The sequence below is a fragment of the Suncus etruscus genome, chromosome 9, assembly GCF_024139225.1.
Source record: "Suncus etruscus isolate mSunEtr1 chromosome 9, mSunEtr1.pri.cur, whole genome shotgun sequence".
NCBI classification, from domain to species: domain Eukaryota; kingdom Metazoa; phylum Chordata; class Mammalia; order Eulipotyphla; family Soricidae; genus Suncus; species Suncus etruscus.
The window spans coordinates 115,320,176-115,347,204 of NC_064856.1; the positions used below are offsets into that span (position 1 = coordinate 115,320,176).

Genomic DNA, 27,029 nt, shown 5'->3' on the forward strand with positions numbered 1-27,029 from the left:
GCTCAGGTCGCTCTCGAGTGTCCTGGGCTTGAGGGTCCGAGCTCAGCTGTCTCGCATCAGGGGATGCGTGGCCCTGTCTGCCTACCCATGGCCCCAGACTCCCTGATTCCAGATCTCCCCACTGCTGTCAAATGGTCCCCCGCATCTAGCACCCTCTCTGCCCACACATCGTCCGCTCACGGCGTCCACCCCAGGACGTCCCCCTGCACCGTTTTTGCACCCACAGTTTGCACTATGCCCAAGTGTACCTCAGGCTTGCCCGGCCGGGAGTGGACCAGCATCCAGCCTATCCCCGAACGCTACCATTCTGCGCCCTGAGCCCTCTCCCCCTCCCTGACGCCCCTTTGCCTTCGGGGTACTCTGTCGCCTGTCATTCACACAGGCCCACAATGAAAAGGAAGTTGTGCCCTGTAGCATCCAGGTCCGCTGGGCTAACCTGAAGCCTGTGAACTCTGCAGTCTGGTGATGGCGTGGTAGCATAAGTACAGGGGTGCAGGGGGTGGGGCCCCACAACCAGGATCTAGACTAGGAAGGAGAAGGCTGGAGGCAGGACCCAGGACAGAGCCAGCGCTCAGCCCCCTGTAGCTCCTGGTCCTTGGGGGAAGAGTAGAAGCCCTGTGGTCTGCAGCAGGCCTGTCCCACTATCCCTCTGTCTACAGGCCTGTCCCACTGTCACTCTGCCTCTTCTGCTCCGATAGCCAGTCACTGCTCCTAAGTGCCCTGCCACAGAGCCAGGGGCTTCTGGACAGGCACCTGGGAGCACCTGCTCTCCCAGCACAGCGCTCTGCTTTGAGAGTGCCCCTCTCAGAACCATGGCTCAGCAGCTCTGCTTTCACTGAGCCCCTTGAGGTCTCCTGCACCCCTCATGCATGCCCTTTATTGCTGCCCTGCATGCATGGCCCTGCTGGTTCTCTCCATGCTCCACAGCTCCATCCCCAGTCGTCATTGCCTGGCTGGAGGACTTGGATGCATTGTTGAACACCCCTTGACTGCTTCTATGGGGTGAGCAGCAGATGTGGGGTAACAGTGCAGGGGCATATGGGTAGGCTGGGGTGACAACCAACCACACATCCATTTCCCCACCCACCGCCCACCCACCTATTCATTCCCCGCCCAACAACACACCCACCTTCCCATTCCCAACACACCCACCTTCCCATTCCCCAAGCACCTACCGCAGAGTCAGTCCGCTCTCTTCTTTTTTGTTTTTGTTTTTGTTTTTGCCACACCTAGCGGCGCTCAGGGATTACTCTTGGCTCTGCTCAGAAATCGCTCCTGGCTGGCTCCGGGGACCATATGGGATGCCAGGTATCAAATCTGGATTCGTCCTGGGTCACCGTGTGCAAGGCAAATGTCCTACGGTTGCACTGTAGCTCCAGACCTGTATGCTTGCTCCCTTCGGACTGACTTCCTCTCTGACATGCTTGCTCACTGACCCCCCACTGTCCTCTCGCTCATTCTAGGCACAGCCCAGTCACCCTCTCTGACATCTACTTCCCTCCCAGGCATGCGCGCGCGCGCGCGCACACACACACACACACACACACACACACACACACGGCACACCCCCAGTCTAAGAATCCAACTGTTCCATTGGCTCTGGGGCAGAAGACCCTGAACCGAATTCAGTGAATTTGCTCTCTGGGCTTCCTTTCAAGGGCCCTGGACACCCCATGCAGGCACTGGTCACCTGCACAACTGGACAATCTTCCCTGAGCCCAGCATGTCCTTTTCTGTGCTTCAGATCCAGCTCCTGGATCTTTTGTTATTGTTGTTGTATAATTGTTTTGCTTTGCTTCTGTCTTGGGGCCACACCCAGCAGTGCTCCGGGGTTATTCCTGACTCTGCTTCGAAATCATTTCTGGCCAGCTTAGAGAGCCATGTGGGATGACGAGGATTGAACCTGGGTAGGCCTCCCTGCCTGGTTATCACTCTGGCCTCTGAGTCTTGATTTTTGTTTTGTCTTTGTTTGTTTGTTTTTGGGGGGCACACCTGGCAGCATTCAGGGTTTACTCCTGGCTCTGTGCTCAAATATCACTCCTGCCAGGTTCGGGGGAACCATATGGGATGCCGGGAATCAACCCAGGTCTGTCCTGGGTCAACCATCTGAAGGCAAACGCTCTACTGCTGTGCTATCTCTTCAGCCTCTGGCCTCTGAGTCTTACAGCACAGAGAGACCTCAGACACCGCCCCCCATTGACCCCAGACCCACATTGCTCCCTGGGGGTGTGTTCTGCGGCCCACAGATGACCCAAAGAAGCCCCTCTCTGCAGTCCAGAAAGCTGGTGCCATGTGACACCATCTGAGACAGTGCTGGATCTGCTGGAGAAGGAGGGATGGTAGCTCCTCTTCCTCCTCCTGGGGAGAGCAGCAGCGATACCAATAGACCAATAATAGGTGGAGAGACTCACAATGACCCCTTTCCCCCAACCATCCCAAAGCTCTGTAGCTGTAGGGCCTGAAGCCAGCACCAGTACGTGGTACCAGTTGGGGGGTCTTCAGGGACCCCTCACTCCCTGCGCTCCACGCTCTGGCAGGCAGACCCAGGCTGACCTTTTGGAAACCGCTCTAAGTCAATGAGTGCTTTTGGGGGGCTCATGCCACCCTGAGCTGGCTCACCAGGGGAGACCATTTTGTGCCCCCTCCCCCCGCCCATCATACCCTGTCACCTCCCTCAGTGCTTCAGTGCGGAACTTTCCAGTCCAGCCCAAGGTTTCTGACTCTCAGGGCTGCCGCCTGCGCTATTAATAGAGAGATGTTCTGGGCTTTAAATAGCCCTGGTGCAGGGGGTGAGGAGAGGAGGGAGTCCAGCTCTGTCTCCTCTTCATCCAGGTCTGAACATGTATGTGACCGCACACTTCAGGTCTGGCCTGAACATATGTTCACATGTGTATCTACATGCCACATGTCTGGTCTACCCACATATGTCCACACTCCAAGGGTTGCTATGGAAACACTGTGAGTGGACTGGGTGGAGTTTTTGGGGGCTGGGAGGTGTCACAATGGTTAGCACCATCTCTGACTTCTCCCTATACCCCGACCAAGGTCCTTCTGAGTGCTGCCCCGTGGCAGCTCAGCAAGGCCACAGCAGCTGCATCCTCGGACCCTCTCTGATTGGCTGGGAACCCCCCTGAGCTTCTAGGTCTCCAGAGCACAGCCAGGGGAGCACCCCAAGCCTGTCTCGGGATCTCACCAGTCGACAGGAGACACAGCACAAGATCTGAGGCTTTGCAATGTGGGTGTCCTGACCCACTGCTGGGTGTGCTCCCCAAATGAAATAAAGCAAAACCAAACCAAACCTTTCTAGTCTTTTTCTTTGCTTTTGGGCCACACCCACTGGTGCTCACAGTTTACTTCTGGCTCTGCACTCAGGAATCCCTCCTGGCAGGCTCAGGGGACCCTGTGGGATGCTGGGGATGGAACCTGGTAGGCCAAGTGCAAGGCAAAAGCCCTCCCCGCTGTGCTATCGCTCCGGCCCCCCAAACCTCTATAGTGAAGTTGGTACTGGACAGGGGGTCATGGCCTCTCCAACACTGCTCTCTGGCTACAGGGATCCAGACCTTGCCTTTGCCTGGAGGACCCCCACCCCTACCCCAAACCAGCCCAAAGAATGCAGCACAGAGCCCGGGAGAAAACACCCATTTTAGGTTTTATTACAACACATGGTTTCCAAGTACAAAAAGAGGGGACAGCATGGAGCAGGGCTGCACTGGGGAGGGGGCCCGAGGCAGGGTGAGGGGTGGGCAGCCCAGTCCACAGAGACTGGGATCTGCCGGGGTCGGGGGCTGCCCCTCCACCGCTGGACTTTCCAGCAAATAAGAGAGGGGCAGGTACGGGGTGGGGAGGCTGGGTTATGGCCTGGAGGGTGGGCGTGGCCACGAGGCTCCCCCCCCAGACGTCAGCCCAGGTCCCCAGCCAGCCCCGCAGCTCATTTTCAGGGGACCCCCGGGGATCGCCCGTGCCAGGGCACAGTCCCGGAGCTCCCGGAGCGAGGCTGGCAGCTCTGGAGAAAGGGCAACAGGAGGAGGGGGCGAGCAAGCTCGAAACCTGCCTTCGGTTTCTGTCTCCGGGACAGCAGCACAGGGGAGCCTTGGAGGGACCAGGGTGTCCCCCCCACCCCGCCCCGGCACATGGGCGCCATAGACGGATGGACGGAAGGACAGACGGGAGGGAGGTGGATGAGGCGAATTTACATAATCAACAACAACAACAATAATAATTAACCAATAATAAATACTTAAACTGCTAATCCAGAGATTGCAAATACAACCATGATAGCTTATATCTGGGGAACGGAGGTGGGGGACACAGGACTGGGACTCTGAGGAGGGGGACAGGGACGAGGTGTAGCGAAGAAATCAAAGGGTTCAGCAGGGCCAGCCCCCCAGTACCCAGTCCTATCCCCCTCCCACGAGGACCTTCCTGTCTTCACCATCAGATTGGTGAAGGCCCAAGTCCTGCCCCCCAGAAGCTGGGGTCCCTCCCGCCCACCCACCTGGACCAGAGCATCACCCTGAAGATACAGGGGACCCTCCGAGGGCAGAGACCCAGGAGAGGGCTCCCCGGGATACCTCGTGCAGTGCAGTCTGCCCAGCAGAGGTCTGCCTGCTCTAGCCCCGACAACAGTGCTCATGGAGGGCCCACCTGCGGGGTCCCTCCACCTGTGGGACACACCTGGACCCAGGGTTACCCCGTCTGTGGGGACACTCCCACTTGTGGGACACAACTGGGTCCTGATTCATCCCCACCTGGGGGACACACCTGCGTCCTAGGTCACCCCCACCCGGGGGACTCCCACACCCGCAGGGACACGACTGGACCCCTTGCCTGTGGGGACACTCCCATCTTTGAACACACCTGGACACCAGATCACCCCCACCTGCAGGACACACCTGAACCTCAGGTCACGCCCACCTGCTAGACACACCTGGTCCCCGGTCACCCCACTTGTGAGCTTTACCTGGGTCCCAGGTCAGTCCCCTTGAGGGACACACCTGGATCCCAGGTGGGTCACCCAGAGGGGTCCTCCACCTACTCTGGGAGCTGGTAACCCTGAAACCAGACTGGAGTCCAGGCGGGAGCACTCAGTCCCTGACACCTTTGTCCTGTGCTCTATTCTGGCCCCCTGGAAACTGTGCCAGGCAGGGGACCGCCCGCTGCACCAAGACCTGGCGCCTGGGCTTGTGGGGTGCAGCCCTCGGCTCACAATCCGACTGAGACTCCAAGACCCCCTGTCAGAGGAACAGTGGAGGAGGGGGGCGGAAGAGGGGCTGGCGGAGAGTCTGCGGCTCAGTTTGTGGCAAAGTGTGTGTGTGTGTGTGTGTGTGTGTGTGTGTGTGTGTGTTCCTTTTTCTTATGTAAAAAGTGCACGAAAGCCGGGCAGTCATTTTCCTGCGGAGGTGGTGCCAGAGGGGACCCCAGGCCCCGGCGCGCCCCATCTGGAGACTGCTTAGAAACCGTGTTTCAGTTTAAATAAATACCGGACAGTAGAAAACAAAACAAAACAGAACAGAACAGAACAAAACAGCTCCGAGGAACCTTCCCCTTTCCCTTCCCTCTCCCCTTCCCCTTCCCACGGCTGCCCATCCGTCAGCGCAGAAGGAACAGCTCAAATAAATTAAAGGACAGAAAAAAGAAAAACGCAAAACGCCGGCTCCTGGAGTCAAACGCGTCGGGCAGGGCGCGGGAGCGGCCGTCAGGACACCTGGATGACCTCCACGCCGCCCGGGAAGCTGGCCTGCTTGCCCAGGCCCGCCAGCTCGTCGCCCCGCGCGCGCCCCTCGCCCAGGCCCGCGTCCAGGTCCCGCAGCAGCTGGCAGCCGCGCCGCGGCAACGGCGCGTCCCGGGGCTCGGCCCAGCGCCCGCCGCCCGCGCCCTGCGCGCCCTCCGGGCTGCAGCACCAGGGCGCGTCGGGCGACGGCGTGCCCGGGGAGTCCAGCGGCGGCGCGGCCCAGCCCCCGGGCCCGCTGGGCTGGCCGGGCCCGGGCAGCCCCGACAGCGCCGAGAGGCCGTGCCGCGGAGTCTGGCGGGCCGCGTCGGCCGAGGGCAGCCCGGGGCCCGGCACCCCGGGGGAGCCGGCCGTCGGGGCCCGGGGCCGGCGGCGGGGCCGGGGGCGCGCGTCCGGGGGCGCGTCGGGGCTGTCCAGCTTGCAGAGCTTGGGGGCCTCGCCGGGGTCCGGGGCGCCCGGGCCGTCGGGCCTGCGGCTGGGCGTGTAGGCCGACTTGATGTCCAGCGAGAAGGAGCGCTTGAGGCGGTTGGTGTCCTGCAGGCGGTCGCCCGAGAGGTGCAGGCCCCGGAGGCCCTGCTGCAGCGCGCTGGTGGCGGGGCCCGGCGGCTCCGCGCCCAGGCCCGCGCCCGAGCCGGGGGCGCCCTCCCGGTCCCCGGGGCTGTCTGAGGTAGGTGGCGGCGGCGGCGGCGGCGGCGGCGGGGGCGGGAGAGCCGCGGGGCCCGGGGCCGGCTCGGGGCTGCCCGGCCTGGGCGCGGCGTCGCCCTGCAGCGCCCGGAGCAGTTGCAGGCTGCGCTCGTACTCCAGCAGCTGGCCCAGGAAGTTGAAGTTCGGGGAGATGGACGGGCGCCGGTCCTTGACGAACCTGGCGGGACGGACGGAGGGGATGGATGGACGGACGGATGGACGGACGGACGGACGGACGGACGGACGCGGGGATGGAGGGACGGGCGGGCGGGCGGCAGAGCCCGGGGCGGGAGACCGCGGCGCTCGGCCCGCCCGCCCGCCCGCCTCCCGCGGAGCCCCGGGGCCGCAGACACACCCCGCCGCGGCGGCTACCTGTAGGCGTCGTCCGAGGACATGCCCATGGTCTTCATGATGTAGGCGATGGCGATGGTGGCGGAGCGCGAGATGCCGGCCAGGCAGTGCACGATGACCTGGCAGCTGGACAGCTTGGCTTTGTCTGGGGAGCGGGCGAGCGAGGGGGCGGCGCGGTGAGACTTGGGGGTCGCGCCTGCCCTCCGCCAGCGAGCCGGGGTGGGGGTCCCGGCCGGGCCCCGCGGGTCCTGCTCCGCAGCACGACCCTCCTGCGCCTGCTCTGCTCCTGGCAGCGCCCCGCCCGTGCCCGGCCCCTGGCACTGCCCCTCTGGCGCGCCGCGCCGCGCCGCCGCCGCCGCCCGGCCCCTGGGGCTTGTCCCTCTCCATCACTTACTTGATCCAGGCCTGTCTCCCGGGCCTGCGTCCTCGGCTCTGGCCCCGCCCCCGGCGACCAGCCACGCCCACTCAAGACGACGGCCCCGCCCCGGCAGCACTGGGGCCCGCCCATGCCTTATGCCCCGCCCTCAAGGGACGCTGGCCACGCCCCTGGCTGCAAGGAAGCCGAGCAGTCAGTCAATCTAACCCCCAGTCGTATTTGATCCACCCAGGTCCTGGCCTAGGCCCCGCCCCAAGGGATGCTGGCCACGCCCCTCATGGAGACTGGTTCTGCACTAGGCCCCTCCCCGCGCCCGACCACGCTCACCCAGCGAGGTGTCCTATCATGGGCGTTGTCCACGCCCCCACAACCAGGTGTCCTAGTTAGGCCCCGCCTCTGTGCCGCCCGCCCCACCCTCCCGGGAGCTGGCCCCGCCCACCCAGTGATCAGCCCCGCCCGTGAATGCTGACCACGCCCTCCCTGGAGACTCGTCCTATCCCAGCCCCGCCCACCCAGTCATCAGCCCCGCCCGTGAATGCTGACCACGCCCCTCCCTGGAGACTCGTCCTATCCCAGCCCCGCCCACCCAGTCATCAGCCCCGCCCGTGAATGCTGACCACGCCCCTCCCTGGAGACTCGTCCTATCCCAGCCCCGCCCACCCAGTCATCAGCCCCGCCCGTGAATGCTGACCACGCCCCTCCCTGGAGACTCGTCCTATCCCAGCCCCGCCCACCCAGTCATCAGCCCCGCCCGTGAATGCTGACCACGCCCCTCCCTGGAGACTCGTCCTATCCCAGCCCCGCCCACCCAGTCATCAGCCCCGCCCGTGAATGCTGACCACGCCCCTCCCTGGAGACTCGTCCTATCCCAGCCCCGCCCACCCAGTCATCAGCCCCGCCCGTGAATGCTGACCACGCCCCTCCCTGGAGACTCGTCCTATCCCAGCCCCGCCCACCCAGTCATCAGCCCCGCCCGTGAATGCTGACCACGCCCCTCCCTGGAGACTCGTCCTATCCCAGCCCCGCCCACCCAGTCATCAGCCCCGCCCGTGAATGCTGACCACGCCCCTCCCTGGAGACTCGTCCTATCCTAGGCCCCGGCCCCGCCCACCGAGGACCGCCGGCCGCTCACCCACCGATGAACTCGATGGACTTGTCCAGCCAGGGCAGCAGCTTCTCGCAGTAGTTGTCGTTGATGGGGATGCGCAGGAAGCGGCTCTCGCAGATGAAGTCGGGCTTGGGGCAGGAGTTGCTGGCGTTGAGGACGTAGCTTATTCCGTTCTGGGCCATCAGGTCCTGGGCAGGGCAGCGGGTCCCGGTCACCCCAGGGCGGGCAGGCGGGCGGGAGCCCGGGCCCTGCTGAGCCTCCCGCCCCGTGTTTGTGGGTCCCCCACACACCTGGTTCAGGACGTCCTTCTGGGAGCCCAGGTAGAGGTGAGGCAGGATGCGGGTCAGGCCCACGCTGGGCACGGGCAGGCAGGGCTGGGACAGGCTCATGGGCAGCAGGGCGGCCGGCTTGCCCTCGCAGAGGCCGGGGAAGCAGGAGGAGAAGGTGGCGAAGCCCCCTGCAGGGAGACGGGTCAACTGGTCAGCCCCCACGGCCCACCCGCCGCTTCCAGCCGCTCCCAACCGTCCCCGGTCCCGACCCCAGCCCGGCCCCGATGCCCACTGCCAGCCTTGGCCCAGCCCCGGGTGGCATCGGGCAGGGCAGTGGGTGGCTGGTGCGGGCAGCTCCTTCCTCCCAGGAGCGTCCTGAGCTAATGAGGGCCTCAAGGACGCGGCGGTGATGATGCCCATAAACAGGGCCCTGTCGGGGTGAGCCACGGGCCACCCGTGGGGGGGGGGTGTCCCTGCTGTGCCCCTGGCCTGGGCTCTGAGGCCGTGTCCCGAGGCTGTGTGTGTCCCCAGGCCTGCTACCACCCTGGCACAGCTGCAGGTGTTTCTGGTCACCTGCCTCTCTTGGAGAGGTTGGGGCACTGGCTGGAGGAGCTCACAGGGACCAGAGCACTGGGGTCCCCATGGCTGGACACGGGCAGCAGATGGCCCCCAGGGACAGACCGATAATCTCCCTATCGTCCCCGTGGCAGACGGGTGCCCCAGCTATACCCATAAGCAGATGGGTCCCCCACTGTCCTAAAGGGAGATCCCCACTTGCCCCCAGAGCAGACGCCCCGTTACAAGACCTCCCACTGCAAGGCATGCCCCTTCTCCCTGAGGCAGCCGGTCCAACCCACGCAGCCTCCCTCAGCTCTCAGCCCAGCAAAGCTGGGGGCTCCCTGCAGCCCCACCCCACCCCCACCCCCCGCAGCCAGGTCAGCACAGCTCCAGGTCACTGGGCAGGTCTGGGCAGGTGTCATACTTTTGGCTTTTTTGTTTTGGGGCCACACCCTGCAGTACTCAGAGGTTACTCCTGGCTCCGTGCTCAAGAATCTCTCCTGGCAGGCTCAGGGGACTCTCTGGGATGCCAGAGATTGGACAGGGGTGTGCTTTGGCTCCAGACCCTTCTTTTGTGTCTTGGGTCACACCTCGCAGTGTTCAGGGTCTGTGGGGTGCTGGGGAGGTCCCTGTCTCTCTGGATCTCCAACAGTTTGTTTCAGCAGCATTCCCCCCTTGAAGGTCGTGGGACATTTCCCCACCAGCTCAGGATGCCCCCCCAGTATCCCTCCAGCCCCCAGGCTCGCTGATGGGGATGAAGCTGGGACCCCTTCCAGGGTTCCCAGAGGGGCCGCACCCCTCCCTTTTTCTCTGCCCGCCACAGGAGCAAAAGATGGTCTTGGAGAGGGGGTCTTTAGGGGGCCTTAAAGGGCTGGCGTCCGTCGCCTCAAATGGGGTTATCCACCCACCCCACGGCCTTCCCCTCCTCCCAGCTGCTGCCTCTGGGTGCCCAGCCCATCTCCTGGGCAGCTAGCTCCCTTGCTCCTGGCTGAGATTCTGAGGGCCACACTGGCCACGTGGCTCTGTGAGCCTGGAGGGACCCAGCACCCCGGTGAGTTCTTTGTGTTCTCAGTCCCACAGAATTGGGGTCCTGCCTAAATCAAAGATCATCACTGGTTTCTTTGTATCTCTCTCTCTTTCTTTCTTTCTTTCTTTCTTTCTTTCTTTCTTTCTTTCTTTCTTTCTTTCTTTCTTTCTTTCTTTCTTTCTTTCTTTCTTTCTTTCTTTCTTTCTTTCTTTCTTTCTTTCTTTCTTTCTTTCTCTCTCTTTCTCTCCTTCCTTCCTTCCTTCCTTCCTTCCTTCCTTCCTTCCTTCCTTCCTTCCTTCCTTCCTTCCTTCCTTCCTTCCTTCCTTCCTTTCTCTGTCCTTCCTTCCTTCCTTCTTTCTTTTCTTTTCTTTTCTTTTCTTTTTTTTTTTTTTTGGTTTTTGGGCCACACCCGGTGACGCTCAGGGGTTACTCCTGGCTATGCGCTCAGAAGTTGCTCCTGGCTTGGGGGACCATATGGGACGCCGGGGGATCGAACCGCGGTCCGTCCTAGGCTAGTGCAGGCAAGGCAGGCACCTTACCTCTAGCGCCACCGCCCGGCCCCTCTTTCTTTCTTTTCTGTTTTTGGGTCACACCCGGCAGTGCTCAGGGGTTACTCCTGGCAGACTCGGGGGACCATAAGGGTTGCCAGGATTCAAGCCACTGTCTTTCTGCATGCAAGGCCTTGCCTCCATGCTATCTCTCTGGCCCCTTGTTTCTTTCTTCCTCTCTCTTTTTTTAAATTTTATTTTATTAAAACCATTGTGATCTACAGAGTCTTTCCTAGTTGAATTTCAGATATACAGTGAGTCAGGGCCCTGCTCACCACCAGTGTCAACCTCTCTCCACCCATGGCCTTAGAGTGCATCTTATTCCACCACCCTTTGCCCCCAGGCTGCCAGTGTAACAGGCCCCTTTGAATTTAGACGGTCAAAGTTTACATCTCTTGATTCTATTGTCTTTGACTTTAGCTTTGATACTTAATTCTGTCTTTATTCCCCACAATGCATCTGAGACCACTTGGCCCCTGTCTCTCAGCCTTTCTTTATTCCTTTCCTCTTAGTTTTATAGAAAAATGTGGGAATATGTGGTAAAATAAAGTAGTCTGTGTCCCAAGGTTCTGTGAAAAAGGTGGGAGCCCCAATTTAAAACATAAGCTATAAAAAAAAAAACCCCTAAAATTAACAAAAAAAAAGTGTGGCAGGTTTTTTTGGTCATTATTGCTCTTTTGCATAGGCACAGCAAAATATGGAGAAAATAGAAAGGAAAAACCTTTGGTCTAAAATTTGGGAGACTTTACCCATGAAGCATCCTGTCATAAGACCAACCACAAGCTCCAGGCATACTAAGTTGTCTAACCCCATCTTTGTATCTGTTTTTTTACAACTTGGTTTCACCCCCAAACAGAGATTATTTTACATGTAAACTTACATGTAAACTTGAGGTATCTTCCCTTACTCTGTCCTTATTCCCCCATCTGGGGGTGGTTTCTGGACTCAACAAAAAAGACAGTTCTGGCAGGATGCTGCCTCTCCATACGAGGTAGAAGACTGCCAGACTACACATTTTTCACCTTCAGTCTGGTCTGGATTATTTCATGTGTGGTCCTGATATAGCCTTGTTCATTCAGGGTTGGAAATATGGCGCATGGAGCATATTTACACCTGCTCAGCTCCCAGAGCCCCATGGGAGGGCTCTGGGCGCCTAGGTCCCACCACAGCCCCACAACGACCCCTGAGCACAGAACCAGACTTGAGTCTCCTTCCACACCAGAAGGTGCCTATAGCAGCCATCTAGGAACCCCCCAAACTGAACCCAAACTGATAAAAAAAAAAAAAAGATAATCAGATGGGCCCAGAGTGAGAGCACAGCTGTGAGGGCGTTTGCCTTGCACTCAGCCAACCTGGTTTAATTTCTGGCATCCCCCAGGGTCCTCCGAGCTTGCCAGGAGTGATTTCTGAGAATAGAGACATGAGTAACCCCTGAGTGCTGCCAGGTGTGGCCCCAAAGGCAAAACAAAGCAAAACAACAACAACAACAACAACAACAACTACAAGGAGCATCCAGTCGCCAAGTTCTCACACAGGAATACAAGAAACATGTCCCGCCTGACAGGTCAGAACCCCAATGATCCTGGTGCAGGGACACACACATACACATACACACACACACAGGCGCACACAAAGCCCTGGACACACATGTGTCCCCAGGAGGAACGACCACGCAGGATAAAACCAACTTGGGGCTGAGTCCAGCAGCGCCTCGGCCTGTGCGGAGTGAGCATCCACATGGAAGCACTGTGTGAGCAGGCGTACACACACATGAGAGCATAGATGAGTGGGAGCACGTGTGTATTAGGTGCACACAATAAGTGTGTGTGAGCACATGTGTGAACATGCGTGTAAGCACATCTGCACACGGTGGTGCATGCTGCATTTATAAGCAAGCAGGAAGATGTAAGAGAGCACCGTGTATTTGTGTGTAAGCATGATTTTGAGTATGTTGTTTGCGTGAGAGTTTCCGGTGGACATGTGTGTGCAGATGTGTGCGAGCACATACAAGAGCACAGTATACATGAGTGAACACGCAAATACACGTGTGATACACGTGTGATACACAAGCAACTCATTGTTGGTATGTGAGCACTGGCATGTGTCTGTCACATAAGTGCCGCAGAGCACGTCAGAACGAGAGCCCTCCATGTTCAGACATGTTAACAAGCATGTGTGTTCAGAAAGCGTCATGTGAGTACTGTTTGTGCGAAAGCATGGCGTGAACATGTTTGTGTCGCACACATGTAGGCCTTTGCACACACATAGCAGTACGAGACCACATGTCCTATTTTTGTTTGTTTGGGGACCACACCCTGCAGCACTCGGGTGACTCCTGGGTCTGCACTCAGAAATCAATCCTGGCAGGCTCGGGGGACCAGGGATCGAACCCGGGTCTGTTCTGGGTCAGCTGCATGCAAAGCAAACGCCCTACTGCTGTGCTATCTCTCCAGCCCTCCAGCCCCGAAACCATGTGTCTGTGTGAGCATGTGTGTTTGCATCCAGGTGCACATGCAATGTGTATTGTGTGAGTCTGGACAAACCCGCAGGCAGGTGCGTGTGAGTGCGAAGACTTGTTTGTGTTCCTGTGACCACGAGTGTGAGTGTGTGTACATGGGGCTGACCAGCAGAGGCCAGTGGATGTCAGCTGCCTGTGTTGGTGGCCGCTGCCTTGTGGGGTAGAAGGCAGGGAAGGTACAAGACACAGGACCTGGGCGGCCCGACATGTGTGGGCCCTGGGCTGTAGCCGGAACCCGTTCCTGGAGCTGAGGCTCAGACGAACCCACCCAGGAGGATGCACAGCCCAGGGGTTCGAGGGCACCCACCTGTGAGGACCGCCACGCTGCGGAAGCGGCCGTCCAGCTGGCTCAGCAGGATGCTCAGGAAGCTGTCTGCGGCCAGCACGCTGGCATCGCGGGTGCTCTGGTCATACACCACCACATCCTGCGCCTCGGCCGCCTCCACCTGGGGGCCGGGAGGGTGCAGTCAGGCAGGCCAACACCCTGGGGGTGCCAGGAGCGGAGGGCTGGGGGTGTCCATGCTGGGGTCCCGGGAGCAGGACGCACAGGCCAGGCAGGCCAAAGGGTACCCAAAAGGGGTTGGAAGAAGGACGCCTTGGGCAGGTGCTGGGAAGCATACAGAGGGGCCCAGAGCTGGTCTCTGACCCCACAGTCTTCAAGGCCACTGAGCGCCAGCACCACTAACAATAATGGTAGCCAATGGGAGGGTGCTGTCCAGCTCCCTGTGCCTCTCCAGCAGGAAGTTTTTTTGTTTTGTTTTGCTTTGTTTTGGGGAAACTGGATGGGACGCCAGGGATCGAACCCGGGTTGGCCATTTGCAAAGCAAGCACCCTCCCTGCTGTGCTCCAGTTCCAGCCCCAAGGGAAGAAATTTGGGGGGGGGGGTGTTGGGTCACACCAGGTGGTGCTCAGGGTGGTGCACAGGTGGTGCTCAGATTTCTGGCTCTGTGCTCAAAAATCATCCCTGGCAGGCTCAGGAGACCATATGGGATGCCGGGAATCGAACCACTGTCCATGTCAGCCGCATGCAAGGCAAACGCCCTACTGTTGTGCTGTCTCTCAGGCCCATGCAGGAATGCGATGGGTGCTCCCCCAAAAGCTGCCTCCAGCGCAGCCTTCCCACAGCCTTCAGGCTCAGCCCTGCAGACAGCTGGAGGACAGGTGGTCTCCCCTACTTCCGTGCTCTATTCTAATTGGGGGCTAACTGAGTTGTTCTAGATCCGCATACTGAGAGAGCGGGGGCAGGATTTGTGGGGGCCACAGCTCCTGGGCGCCCATGGTGTGTGTGTGTGTGTGTGTGTGTGTGTGTGTGTGTGTGTGTATGCGCGCGCATGGGTGTGTTCCCAGAAGCCCAGCCTGTGTGCGCCCACAGAATGCCCAGCGGAGAGGCAGGCAGGGCCGGTTTGGGGGAGGCTGTGGGTACCTGGGTGCGCGCGGCCGGCTGCACCAGCTCGGCGATGTTCACGGCGCCCTGCTGCAGCCGCCGCTTCACCAGGCGGGAGCAGCAGATGTTGACGGAGCGCAGCACGTGCCAGCTGCTGTACTCCAGGAACGAGCGGCTGTCGATGACCAGCGGCCCTGGCCCGCCCCGCAGCAGGCTGGCCAGCTTCTTGGCGTCCATCACCTTCCGAGGCAGCCGGTCCCCGGCCATGGCGCAGCAGGAGCAGCCCGGCCTAGACGTGGGGGCGGCGGGCCATGGTCCGCACCTGGGGGGAGATGAGGTTCAGCGGGGCTGGGGGGGGGCCCGGGTGCTCAGTCCCCCCACCGAGAAACAGGGACCCGCGGGCGTTGCCTCTGCCATTGTGCCAGCCTGGACACCTCACTCTGCACCTGCCCACAGATGCCCAGAACCGGCCATGGGGGCAGAACATGTGATGTTCCTGCTGCCTGAAGGGAGGTGCGCATGAGCACACGACACACATTGCCACAAACGTGTACCACAAACACCCCATATATATGCCAGAGGACACAGAATACACATCACAGACATTCCACATACATACATACCACACACATCACATATATACCAGACACATGCCAATACATACTACAGATGTACCCACGCACACCACATATATACCAGACACACATCACTTACACTCCACATACATCCCCCACAATCCTACATATTGAAGCCTCATCCCTCCATTCTCCCTAGGTAACTTGACCTTACCTGCAAGACCCCGCCCATTCCTGGGAGGGGTCTTGGAAAAGGTAGATAAGGTATGGACCCAAGGGGATTAGCTCTCTTTTTGGTCTTTGACCAGCATGGAGGTCAAAGGGAAGATGGCTGACAGGAGTTAAGATGCAGGGCTAGCTAAGAATGGCTGAATGCTTGAAAGGTTATGATATAGGCCACACATGTGGTGGGTAGGGCATGAATAAAGCTGATGCTTCCTGATGCCTGTCTCTGGATGAGTCTGATTCCGCCGTTCACCTAAACCTGGGACCCGCCAGCTGAATGGGGATTGCGGAGCCATGTGGCCTGGGATGGCAGGGAAAAATCCCTCCATCCATCCATCACCATCCACCACCATCATTAATTATTTAATTCAACACATATATCCCACATACATCCCAGTCATATCCCATATATATATATATACACAATAGACACACACCACACATATCCCACGTATGCCACATAGATAGCACACACAACATACATATACCATAGAAACATGCTATATATAGACACATCCCACATATATACCAACAGCACACATCACACATATATGATAAACACACCCACATATACGCCTATATATGTCACAGACACACCCCACATACATGCCACAGATGCATGAACATAAAGGCCACACGCATCCCCTATATACCATGGGCTCAGCCCACATATATGCCAGAGACACATGACGCCCAGACCACAGATCGAACATACATGCCACAGACACATCACACACATGCCCCACCCACAAATGCACACATGCACTACCCAGACCATTACCAAACACATACATACATACATACATACATGTATGCCACCCAATTCACACCCCACGGCACACACACAGTACACACTTGTGCCACCCAGACCATAGATGAAACACATGCCACACTCGGGTATGCTACACATCCTGTGTCACCCAGATGCCAGCACACGCGCCAGAGACCCACAAACATGCCCACTGTGGCACACTCCACAATAAACCACATAGAAGAGCCACCACACAATGCCACGTGCATGGAACACAGAGCTGCACACGTGTACGGAGGCACATGCAACAACATACAGCCAGGCAGGGCCACGCTGGAGTGCCAGGGACTGGGGTTCTTGGGTGTCCGCGCCGGGGACCTGGGTGTGTTTACACACGTACGTACGCACCCCACAGCTCCACAGCTGGTCATGTGTGCGGTGGGCTGAAGCGGGGCTGGGGAGGGAGGGGGTCGACGGGGCAGCTGAGCTCACAGGGGGGTGGGTCCCGGCTTGGGACCCCAGGCAGGGCTCCCATGGGTGCTGGGGGGCATATATGGGGCACTGGGGTGTGGCGTGCAGGGACTCTGAGTTGACGGTGCAGGGGGCCCCTGGGCCCGGTAATGAGCTCATGAGCTCAGTCTGGGGGGCCTGAGGAGCCTGGGGACCGGGCAGGGGAGAGTGCGGGGTGAGGCTGAGCGGCAGAGGGTGGGTGGTCGCCCCGGGAGGGCAGGAGCAGCTCTGGGAAGAGGAAGCTTCTTGCCCCAGCCCCCCAACGTATCCCTCCCCGCACCCCTCGTCGCCCCATTAGCCACCAGGCCTCGCGCCGCCGGGCTCTTAGCACCCAAGGGGCCTGATTAGCGAGTCAGCGCCGCCCCGTCGCCACGGCAACCGCTGCAGTGCGGCAGGAGCTGGTCCCGCCTGCGCAGGTGACCAGGCGCGGATTCCTCTGCACCGCGCCCCAAGCCACGCGAGGCGCCCTCTCCGGGGCTGCCGGCACCAAGGGGCCCCTCCCCAAGAGAGCAGCAGGACCCTCTCCGCACCCCGGGCCACCCCGGGGGCCTCCCGGCCGAGGGCTGATGCCCAGGGACAGATGCAAAACATGGGGACTCCCCCCTGCCCCCCCTGCCGTGGACCACAGCACAGCCCGGCTCACTCCACCAGCACGCTTGCTTGCATATCTGCCACAAGCACAGGCATAAGACAACGTGCTACACAGACAAACACAGAGGACACAGGGACATGCTACTATATACACACGGCATGCACAGTCAGGGCATACGCCTGCAGCGGCATATACGTACACAGAAACACACATGGGCTCTGTCACACACTGGGCAACCTCGTGTAGCCACGCAGTCCACCCATGGGCACAAGAGGACACCCAGGGGCAGTGTCACACATGTAACCGCGACACACGCTGTTCCATCGAATAGGCATGCAGGGCACACGCATGCAACGTCACGTAGTTACCAGTGACACGCATGAGCGATGAGTGTCACACACTATACTCCATGCAGCCCACATCTCCCTTCTGCAGGATGGATCTCGGGGTTCCACCACGCGCCTCGGTTGTCCTCTAGCACGTGGGGAGCGGGCACTTGGGGTGGTGGTCGATGGCAATGGAAGGTGCTACCCGGGGTGACCCTTATCTCAGGGAGCCCCGGAGAAGCTGCACCAGAGGCTGATCCTGAGGCTGAGCCCCAAACCTCTCGGCTAGGCCTACCTGGACCCCCCCCCCCCAACAAATCCCACGAACCCAGGGCTGGATGCAGCCTGGCTGACCAGGTGACAGAGGCCAGCACTGTCCCACCTTGTCCCCTCTTCACATCGCGGCTCACCCGGCTCCACCTCACCGAGGTCCACGTGAGGGAGGCCCCAAGCATGGTCGCCGCCCCCTCTGCCCTGGGCAGGCCTTGATTGCCTCAATGCCAGCAGACAGGGCCGGGTGCCCAGGAATTGGCCCTGGGACAGTTTCCTCATCTCAGGAGGGGAAACTGAGGATGGATGAGGGTTTGGCGGGTCCACTTGGGGTTCTGCCTCTGGGCCAGCAGCTCCCGAACTCCAACTCCGAACCCCTCTGACCCTTGCTCCGGTCACCAGCTGCCCCTCCCGCCCAGCATCTCACCCCTGCCCGACCCCAGCTCGGGCGCTCCCTCCGGCAGAGGCCCCTGGGCCCTGCTGTGCGGGGCTCCAGGTTCCAGGCTCCAGCATTCGGGCTGCAACTGGGTGGCACTGGCATCTCCTCCCCCAGCAGTGCGGGCGCCCCATCCGATCCGCAGAGGCCCCGAGGGCGCTGCAGCCCCGTCCCCAGACACCCCGCGACGGGCCCGGGCCACGGTCACGTCGACCCCATCTCCTTCCCATACCCCCGCGCGTCCCAGGTTCGGACCCCGGATCCCCCGCGCCCCCAGCCGTGTGGGCCCGGCCAGGTCGCCAGGCTCTCACCCGAGCGAGAAGGAATTGATGGCGGGCGAGGAAGCGGGGCCCGGGGGCCACAGAAGGCAGGCGGGGGGCGCGGGACGGGTCGGTCCGGTCGGGGATGTCCCTGCCTGTCTGCCCAGGAGCCGGACCCGCGGCCCCGAGAGCTCAGGACGCAGCGGCTTGGTCTGCTCGCTCGGTCTCGGGGAGCCGCGCGTGTCCGGGCCAAACGCGTCCTCAGCCCCCGGGCCCCCCAACCTCCTGCATCGCGTCCCCGGGGCCCCGTCCCCAGGCCTCGCGCCCCCCGTGACGCGTTTCCAGACCCTGCAGCCCCCGCCGCGCGTTCAGCGGTCCCATCCCCTGTTCCCAGGCCCCGCGCCCGAGTTCCACGTCTCCAGACCCAGAGCCCCTAATTTCGTGTCTCCAGGGCCCGCGCCCAATTCCATAGCTCCAGGCCCTGAGCCCCCAATTTCCCCCAATTTCCCGAGGCCTCGTGCCCTCGTTCCATATCTCCAGGCCCCGCGCCCCAATTTCACGTCCCCAGACCCGGCGTCCCGAATTCTCCATCTCCAGGCTCCGCGCCCCACGCCCCACGTTCGGCGCTCCTCGTTCCTTGTTCCCAGGCCCCGCGCCCCCAATCCCGCCTTTCCAGACCCTGCACCCCGATTCTGCGTGTCCAGGCCGCGTCCCCGTTCCACACCTCCAAGTCCCGCGCCCCAATTTCACGTCCCCAGGCCCCGCGCGTCCCGAATTGCACACCTCCAGACCCCGCGCTCCCCACCCCGTCTCTCCAGGCCCCGCGCCCCAAATCCCGCGTCCCCAGGCCTCGTGTCCCCCCCATCCCGCATCTCCAGACCCCGCGTTCCCGGCCCCCCGCGCTCCTCCGTCCTCCTTGCCCGCGCCCCTCTCACCTCGCTCAGGCTGGCCGCGGCCGGGGCGCACGGGGACCCGCTGGGCGCTCAGGGCGCCCGCCCGGCCGAGCCGCCCCTGGGCCCGCGGGTGGCGCTCGCCGGGGCCGGGGCGCGCGCTCCCCGGTCCCCGCGCATCCCAGGCGCTCCGGGGCGCGGGCGTGCGTCGGTCGGTCCGTCGGCCTGTCCTTCTGTCCGTCCGTCCGTCGGGCGGGCCGGGGCGGGCGGCGGGTCGGGGCCGCCTGGGCCGCAGTGACAGGCCGGGCGGGCGGCGGGCAGCCGGGGTGAGGTCATGCGCGGCGAGCAGGGCCCTGACGTCACCCGCAGCCAATCAGCGCGCGGCGCTCCGGGCGGGTGACGTCACCGGGCCGGGCTGCGGGAGCCGCCGAGGGGCCCCCGGTCCCCGCCCTCGCCCGGCCCGCGCCCCGCGCCGCCGGGCCCGGGACCCCCTTGTGCGGGAAGCCCTCCGGCGCGCGCGCCCGGAGCGCCCGGGCGAGGGATCGCGCGGCTCGTGTCCCGCCCCGCGGGGGGGAGGCTGGGGCTGGAACAAAGGGCCCCCGCGCCCCGGGCCCTGGGCGCCCGCCTTTGTGCGTGGGGTCCCGGGGAGGCTCTCCGGGAGCCCCGGGCGGAGACCCCGCGCCCGAAACCCGCTCGGTAGCTCCGCCCCTGAGGGCCGCGCGTGGGCAGGGGGTGTAGACGCGGGGTCCCCGGTGCCGACGGTGTGGACGCGGGCAACCGGCGCCCGAGCGAAACCCGGTGATGCGGGACCGAAGCGCGACGCGGCCCCAAGCGCCTGGTGGTGTCCTACGCGCGTGTCCAGCCAGGGCCGCGAAGTGGGGGCGCCCGGGGTTCGTGGCACGGCTTTTGGGGCGCGGCTCTCTCCCGGCAGCGCTCGGCGGTTGCTGCTTGGGGACGCGGTGGGCTGCCGCCGTGACCCGAACCCGGGCAGCCGGTTCCGGGCGAGCGCCTTCCCCGCCGTGGTCCCTCGTTCCGGGCCCCCGGACGCGCTTTCTGCGGGTGTCCCCGACCCGGGCGCGCCGAGGAGGAGAATCCGGACAGAGGGACAGGCCACTCGCCCCAAGGCTGCGGAGAGGGTGAGGCGGGTCCCCTCCGGCCGGGTTCGGGGGGTCAGGACCCCCGAGCTGGACCCCGCGCCCCCTTCCAGACCCGCCTTTGCGCCTTTGCGCGTCGCGCGCTGCTCGCGCTCCTCCTAGCGAGTGCTCCGGGGATGTCGGGGACACGCAGGGCCCGACTCCAGGTAACCGGGGCCCTGAGGGGCCGCGAGGAAGGTCCTTCCTTTTTCCTGCAGAGGTTCGATCCTCGGTACCGGTATGGACCCCCAGAAACGCCAGCCCAGGGCCCATCCTGAATGGATAATTATGTGTGCCCATCGAACCATGTTCTTATCAGAATTGGACATTTCTGTTCCTTAGGATTTGCCTGATAAGAGAACAAAGAGCACTTTTGCTTAAGTTTATTGGCTATATTTCTTCTTCTTCTTCTTCTTCTTCTTCTTCTTCTTCTTCTTCTTCTTCTTCTTCTTCTTCTTCTTCTTCTTCTTCTTCTTCTTCTTCTTCTTCTTCTTCTTCTTCTCCTCCTCCTCCTCCTCCTCCTCCTCCTCCTCCTCCTCCTCCTCCTCCTCTCCTCCTCCTCCTCCTCTCCTCCTCCTCCTTCTCTTTCTCCTCCTCCTCGTTTTCTTCTCCTCCTCCTCTTTCTCCTCCTCCTCCTCCTCCTCGTCTTCTTCCTTCTCCTTCTCCTTCTCCTCCTCCCTGATCCTCCTTCAATTTGTTTGCTTGCTTTTGGGACACACCCTATGGCTGGCTCTAGGAACCAAATAGGATGCTGGAGATGGGACCCTAGTCTGCCACGCGCAAAGCAAACGCCCGCTATGACGTGCCATCGCTCTGGTCTCTATGCATGTCTTCCTTGGACAATCGATTAATATAATCTAACAATCTATTCAGTTATAACCCCCCTTTAAAATTTTTTTGAGCCACATCTGGCGGTGCTCAGGGGTTCCTTCTGGCTGTGGGCTCAGGAATTACTCCTGGCAGGCTCGGGGACTCTATGGGATGCTGGGAATCGAACGCGGGTCCTTCCCGGGTCTGCTGCGTGCAAGGCAAACGCCCTCCCCGCTGTGCTATCGCTCTGGTCCCTCCCTTGTACTTTGGGGCTGTGCCCACGCTGGCTGGCACTCGCGCTCCCTCTGGTGGGCAGGACGGGGAGTGCGCCCTGCGTGGTCCGCCCTGGTCAGAGGTGTGCGTGGCCCCCACGGAGTTCGAGGCTCTGGGACAGCAGGTCCTTTGCCCAATACGTCAGTCGTCCTGCTCAGAGGCGGCAGGACTTTTATTTTACTTTTTGGTTTTGGGGCCACACCCGGAGGCACTCAGGGGTTCCTCCTGGCTCTGCGTTCAGAAATCGCTCCTGGCAGGCTCGGGGACAATATGGGATGCCAGGGATGGAACCCAGGTCCGTCCTGAGTTGGCTATGTGCAAGGCAAACGCCCTACCACTGTGCCATTTCTCCGGCCTAATTTTATTTTTATTTTTTGGGGGGCACTCAGGGGTCACTCCTGGCTGGCTGGTGGACCCCATGGCCTGGGATCAAATCCTGGTCAGCTCTGTGCAAGACAAATGCCTTCCCCGCTGTATTATTGCTGCAATCCTAGAGACTGTGGGACTTGTGTGTGTGTGTGTGTTTTTTTGGGGGGGGAAGGGGGGGATCCGGAGCAGCCATTGGGACACATGCCAGAGTGTGTCAGATAAAAATAATAATCCGGGCTCAGAGAAATAGCACAGCGGTGTTTGCCTTGCAAGCAGCCGATCCAGGACCTAAGGTGGTTGGTTCGAATCCCGGTGTCCCATAGGGTCCCCCGTGCCTGCCAGGAGCTATTTCTGAGCAGACAGCCAGGAGTAACCCCTGAGCACCGCCGGGTGTGGCCCCCCCCCAAAAAAAATCCACGAATTGGTGGGACTCCCCAGGCACTGTGTTTGTAACCCCTTAGGCGGACGGGTCTGATGAAGCAGAGTAGTGACAGAGAAATAATACCACGTCCGTCAAAAGTTTAATCAGATGTTTTGTGATCATGATGCTTAAATAAAGGTATATTAAATGATGATAATAATAAAAATTAAAAAAAAGATTGACCAGAGTCAGTCATGGTCTTTCTCATGGTCTTTCTGCCTCATGGCCCCTCTCTGCCACAAGCCAGAATTACTTTCTCTTTATTCTCCAGAACCAAATCTACCAGGGTGGTGGAAGGTCCTGTAATCCAGGTGGGTTTTTACATACAAAAGAAGAGATTTAGGGGAGCCGGAGGTAGGACATTTGACTTGCACGCTGTTGACCCAGGACAGACACGGGTTCAATCCCCAGCACCCTATATGGTCCCTTGAGCCTGCCAGGGGTGATTTCTGAGCATAGAGCCAGGAGTAACCCCAGGATGCCACTGGGTGTGGTCCCAAAAGCAATAAAAAAAAGAAGAGATTTAGAAAAAAGTGATGTGAAGGGGACACCTTTGTTTAGTTCTGTTAATCTGCATCACTTTTTTTTTGTTTTTTTTTGGGCCACACCCGTTTGACGCTCAGGGGTTACTCCTGGCTATGCACTCAGAAATCGCCCCTGGCTTGGGGGAACCATATGGGACGCCGGGGTATTGAACCTCTGTCTGTCCTACGCTAGCGCTTGCAAGGCAGACACCTTACCTCTAGCGCCACCTTCCCGGCCCCAATCTACATCACTTTATAATGAAGGTGGCACTTGCACAGGCTTCTGGGAAATCCCATCTGAGTGGTAGCCTGAGACGCAGGGCACCATCTGCCTGCTCCAAGCATCACTGAGGCTGGGTGGGAGACACAGGACAGGAGGAGGTGATGGCCAGGCCCCTGCTCACCCCGGTTTCACCCACAGCCCCGCAGGACCCTGCCAGGAGTGAGGAGGGATCCCCTTGGCATTTCTGCCCCTGCAATGCTGATATCGCTCCTCAAAGCCTCGAGGCCCCGAGTTAGGGCAGGAGCCTGTGTGCGATATCTGTCACCTCCGTCCAATGTTCAATCCTGGGCACAGACAAAGTATGTAGCCTCAAGCCAGCAGCAACGCTGGGATCCAATGAGGGCGAAGGCTGGTGTGAAGACACTGAGGCAGCGGCAGACCAGGTCTCCCTCGGATGACTCCCTGGATGTGGATCACGGTCCTTCAGCACCTGTGTCAGAAAATTTGGTCAGATCAGGATGTGTCTCACTGGAGGACTTAGGGCTCACATGGGGACAGACTATCTCCTCAAGGTCACTGCTCCCGCTCCCCCTCCCTTCCTGTGTATTTTAATTTTTTTTTACTTTTGGACCAGGGGTTTCTTCTGGCTCTGCTCTCAGAAATCGCTCCTGACAGGCTCGGGGGACCATATGGGATGCCATGATAGAATCCAGCTGGGTTGTGTGCAAGACCAAATTCTTACTGCTGTGATATGGCTCAGGCCCTACCTTCCTGTGTCTTTTTATTTTGCAGTTTCTCAGGACTGTCGTGACTTATTTGGAGTGACCCTGTTTGGAGGTTTCCCTGGGGGGACAGCCCAAAAGACGTTGATGTCCCCATGTCCCCCCAAGTCCCCAGGCCAGAGATGGTGTCCCTTGCCCCATCACACTCTTGTCTGGGAGTCTGGCACTGGCCAAGTGGAGCAGGGCTGGGGATTGGTGCCACTCCCGGTGCCCCTGAGCAGGGCAGGGCTCAGGACGGAGCTTTGGTGGCCAGTGGTTTCTGCTGACCATCCCCGAGTCCCCAACCTGCCATCTTCTCCCAGAGGTCTCTCGTGGACCTGGTTTCCAAGGAGCAGTTACTGCTTGCGGCTGCCCAGACATGGATGCTGGGAAGTGCCTGGTCTGGCGTTAGGAGGGAAGATGGCCATGGAAACCGGGGCTGCTGGCTGCAGAGGGCTGTGCACAAGGGACACAGAGAGACAGACAGACAGACAGACAGACAGACAGACAGACAGACAGACAGACAGACAGACAGACAGAGAGCAGAGAGAGCAGAGAGGAGTCCAGGGCAGAAGCTTTATTGATTACTGAAAGGACAGAGGGAAGAGAGGGCTGGAGGGGGAAGCCAGGAGCTGTGCAGGGAAGAGGCGTGGCTAGAGGGGCGGAGTCAATAAGGGGGAGTGGCTAGATAAGGGGCGTGGCCACAAAGGAGGCGGGGGTGGGACTAAGGGGCGGAGTGAGATGAAGCTGAATCAAGGCTAAGAGCGGGGTGAGGTGGTGATGGGCGGGGCTATAGGTGGGGCAGGGCCAGAGAAGGGGGCGTGGTCAGAGAAGATGGGAGGAGCGAGGGGCAGGGTAAGGTGGCTATGGGCGGGGCTAGAGAAGGGGCGTGGCCAGAGGTGGGCGGGGCAAGGGCGGGGCGAGACAGGTGGAGCTAGAATAAGCCGAGAAGCTGGCCAGGGCCTGGGTGTAGTAGCAGGACCGGGAGGAGGAGGAGGTGGGCGGGATGGAATTACACGGTGGGCGTGGTTACAGATATCTGGCAGGGTGAGTGGAGGTGGGCGTGGTTAGAGGAGGTGGGCGTGGTTAGCAGAGATGGGGCAGGGTCAGCGGAGATGAAGCAGGCGAGGGCAGATACAGGGTGGGTCAGGGTCGTTGCTAGAGGTCAGGCAGTGGGTTCTAGGCCAGCTGCAAGCGATGGGAAGGGCAGCAGGACTCGGGTGGAGTCCTGGACAAAGGTCTGCGACGAAGGGTCCCTGCATCGCTCTGCAGGTCTCAGAGAAATGTGCATCCCTGCCTAGGGAGGAAGAAGCGACCCTGGTTGGGAGAGGTGGGTGGAGAGGCCAGTTCCCAGGTTGTAGGGAAAAATGCCTAGGTTGCCTAGGTTAGAGGAGGAGGACTCCTCAGGCTCGGGCCAGCTTCACTCAGGACGCCCGTGAAAATGCAAAATTAGATCTTGCACTGGCAGCAAACGGGCGCACAGCAGCAGGACTGGGAGCAGCAGGGCTTGCAGCAGCTGGACTGACAACAGCAGGGTTTGCAGCAGCAGGACTGACAGCAGCAGGGCTTGCAGCAGCTGGATTGGCAACAGCAGGGTTTGCAGCAGCTGGACTGGCAACAGCAGGGCTTGCAGCAGCAGCACGGCTGACAGCAGCCACAGGAGCCACAACCTGAAGAACAGCAGGGCTTGCAGCAGCTGGACTGGCAACAGCAGGGTTTGCAGCAGCTGGACTGGCAACAGCAGGGTTTGCAGCAGCTGGACTGGCAACAGCAGGGCTTGCAGCAGCTGGATTGGCAGCAGCCACAGGAGCCACAGCCTCCCTTGCAGCCTCCACAAGAGCCACAGCCACCCTTGCAGCCCCCACAGGAGCCGCAGCCTCCCTTGCAGCCCCCACAGGAGCTGCAGCCTCCCTTGCAGCCCCCGCAAGAGCCACAGCCTCCCTTGCAGCCTCCGCAGGAGCCACAGCCTCCCTTGCAGCCTCCACACGAGCTACAGCCCCCTTTGCAGCCCCCACACGAGCCACAGCTGGAGCAGCAGCACGCGGGCTTGCAGCAGCACACGGGCTTGCAGCAGCACACGGGCACACAGCAGCTGGAGCCACAGCCCCCACAGCAGGAGCCGCAGCCTCCGGAACAACCACAGCAGCCCATGGTTCTGGCAGGTGAGGTGGAGGAGGTCAGAGGAGGAGGAGGAGAGAGTCGGTGGGAGAGGAGAGTGCAGTGAGCAGCGTCCTGGGGGCGGGGCCTTATATGCCAACAGGTCAGCTGAGCTGTGTGTGGCAAAGGCCTCTTCCTCTTCCTGCTGTGCCACCTGAGCACTTGGCGTTGTCCTTCCTTCTGTCTCCTCTTCCCCACCTCCTGACACAGATGGGGAAAGAGTGTGTGACACGGAGTGTCACCTGTGGGCCATCACCTGCTGCACTTGTGTTTTGGCTAATCGGGAAACCCCTGGGTGCGGGTCTCCTTTGGGTGTCCTCGGTAGGGTGCTGCGTGTCTCCACTTGAGAACGGCTCTTGGAAGTTTGGTGTAGAAATACATATTAATTATTGAGTCCCTGGATGGTTGTGGATGGATGGGGAGGCCTTTCTCCTCCAGCTCGGAGCCTGCAACTTCATTGGCCTGGCTGGCGGGTCTGCAGGTTCAGGCTAGAGAAAGAAAATGATCCACAGGCAATCAGGTTCAGGAGACATCAACTTTATTCAAGGCCCTAGCCATCATGTGTGGCTTCTGAGCTTAAACCTTTTAAGCAGGCTCCATAAGCAGCCCTGAACTTAAACCTGTCTGTATCTCTCCATGCTGCCAACCCTTCAGTCGCTTCTTGCTTCTTCACCCCTCAGGCAACCCCTTTGTAACCTTCCATAGACCCATCCCAGAAGTGGACTGGCTTGCCTCTCCAGGTGAGATTAGCATTTAGCCTAGGGTGGGGTGATAGTTTGAGGGTTTCCAGAGAGACCCAGACTCAGCCGTGGGCAGTCTGCTCTCTTTGGGATCCCTTGTCCTGGTGGGTCCTCCTGCTTCCTGCCTGCTGCTGCTAACCCTAACCTCTCCTACTTCTCTTCTTTTCCTTCTCCTCCTTTTCTTCTCCTTTTCTTCTTCCTTTCTTCTACTCCCCTTTTCTTCCTTTCTCCT

The 27,029-nt window shown here is 60.5% G+C and overlaps 2 protein-coding genes across 2 annotated transcripts; one reads left to right on the top strand and one right to left on the bottom strand.

Annotated features, from left to right (window-relative positions):
• Positions 1-5,565: 5,565 nt before the first annotated feature.
• DUSP8 (dual specificity phosphatase 8) lies at positions 5,566-19,498 on the bottom strand. Its single transcript, XM_049781146.1, has 7 exons — positions 19,432-19,498; positions 14,591-14,873; positions 13,475-13,613; positions 8,538-8,704; positions 8,276-8,435; positions 6,785-6,908; positions 5,566-6,590 (listed from the first exon to the last, which is right to left on the bottom strand). Exons 2-7 carry the CDS (start codon positions 14,816-14,818, stop codon positions 5,696-5,698), a joined length of 1,713 nt encoding a protein of 570 aa, XP_049637103.1. The 5' UTR covers positions 14,819-14,873; positions 19,432-19,498; the 3' UTR covers positions 5,566-5,695.
• Positions 18,107-20,642, top strand: LOC126018837 (basic proline-rich protein-like). The gene is made up of 2 exons (XM_049780931.1): positions 18,107-19,589; positions 19,756-20,642. Exons 1-2 carry the CDS (start codon positions 18,107-18,109, stop codon positions 20,640-20,642), a joined length of 2,370 nt encoding a protein of 789 aa, XP_049636888.1.
• Positions 20,643-27,029: the final 6,387 nt, after the last annotated feature.

Excerpts from the sequence above, each read along its gene's own strand:
- DUSP8 (XM_049781146.1), bottom strand. The coding sequence starts at position 14,818 with ATGGCCGGGGACCGGCTGCCTCGGAAGGTGATGGACGCCAAGAAGCTG. Across the intron at positions 6,909-8,275 it reads CAAGTCCATCGAGTTCATCG|ACAAAGCCAAGCTGTCCAGC; the intron begins GTGGGTGAGCGG and ends CCCGCTCCCCAG. Across the intron at positions 6,591-6,784 it reads TCCTCGGACGACGCCTACAG|GTTCGTCAAGGACCGGCGCC; the intron begins GTAGCCGCCGCG and ends CCGTCCCGCCAG.
- LOC126018837 (XM_049780931.1), top strand. The coding sequence starts at position 18,107 with ATGAGGGTTTGGCGGGTCCACTTGGGGTTCTGCCTCTGGGCCAGCAGC. Across the intron at positions 19,590-19,755 it reads AGGCGCTCCGGGGCGCGGGC|CCAATCAGCGCGCGGCGCTC; the intron begins GTGCGTCGGTCG and ends CGTCACCCGCAG.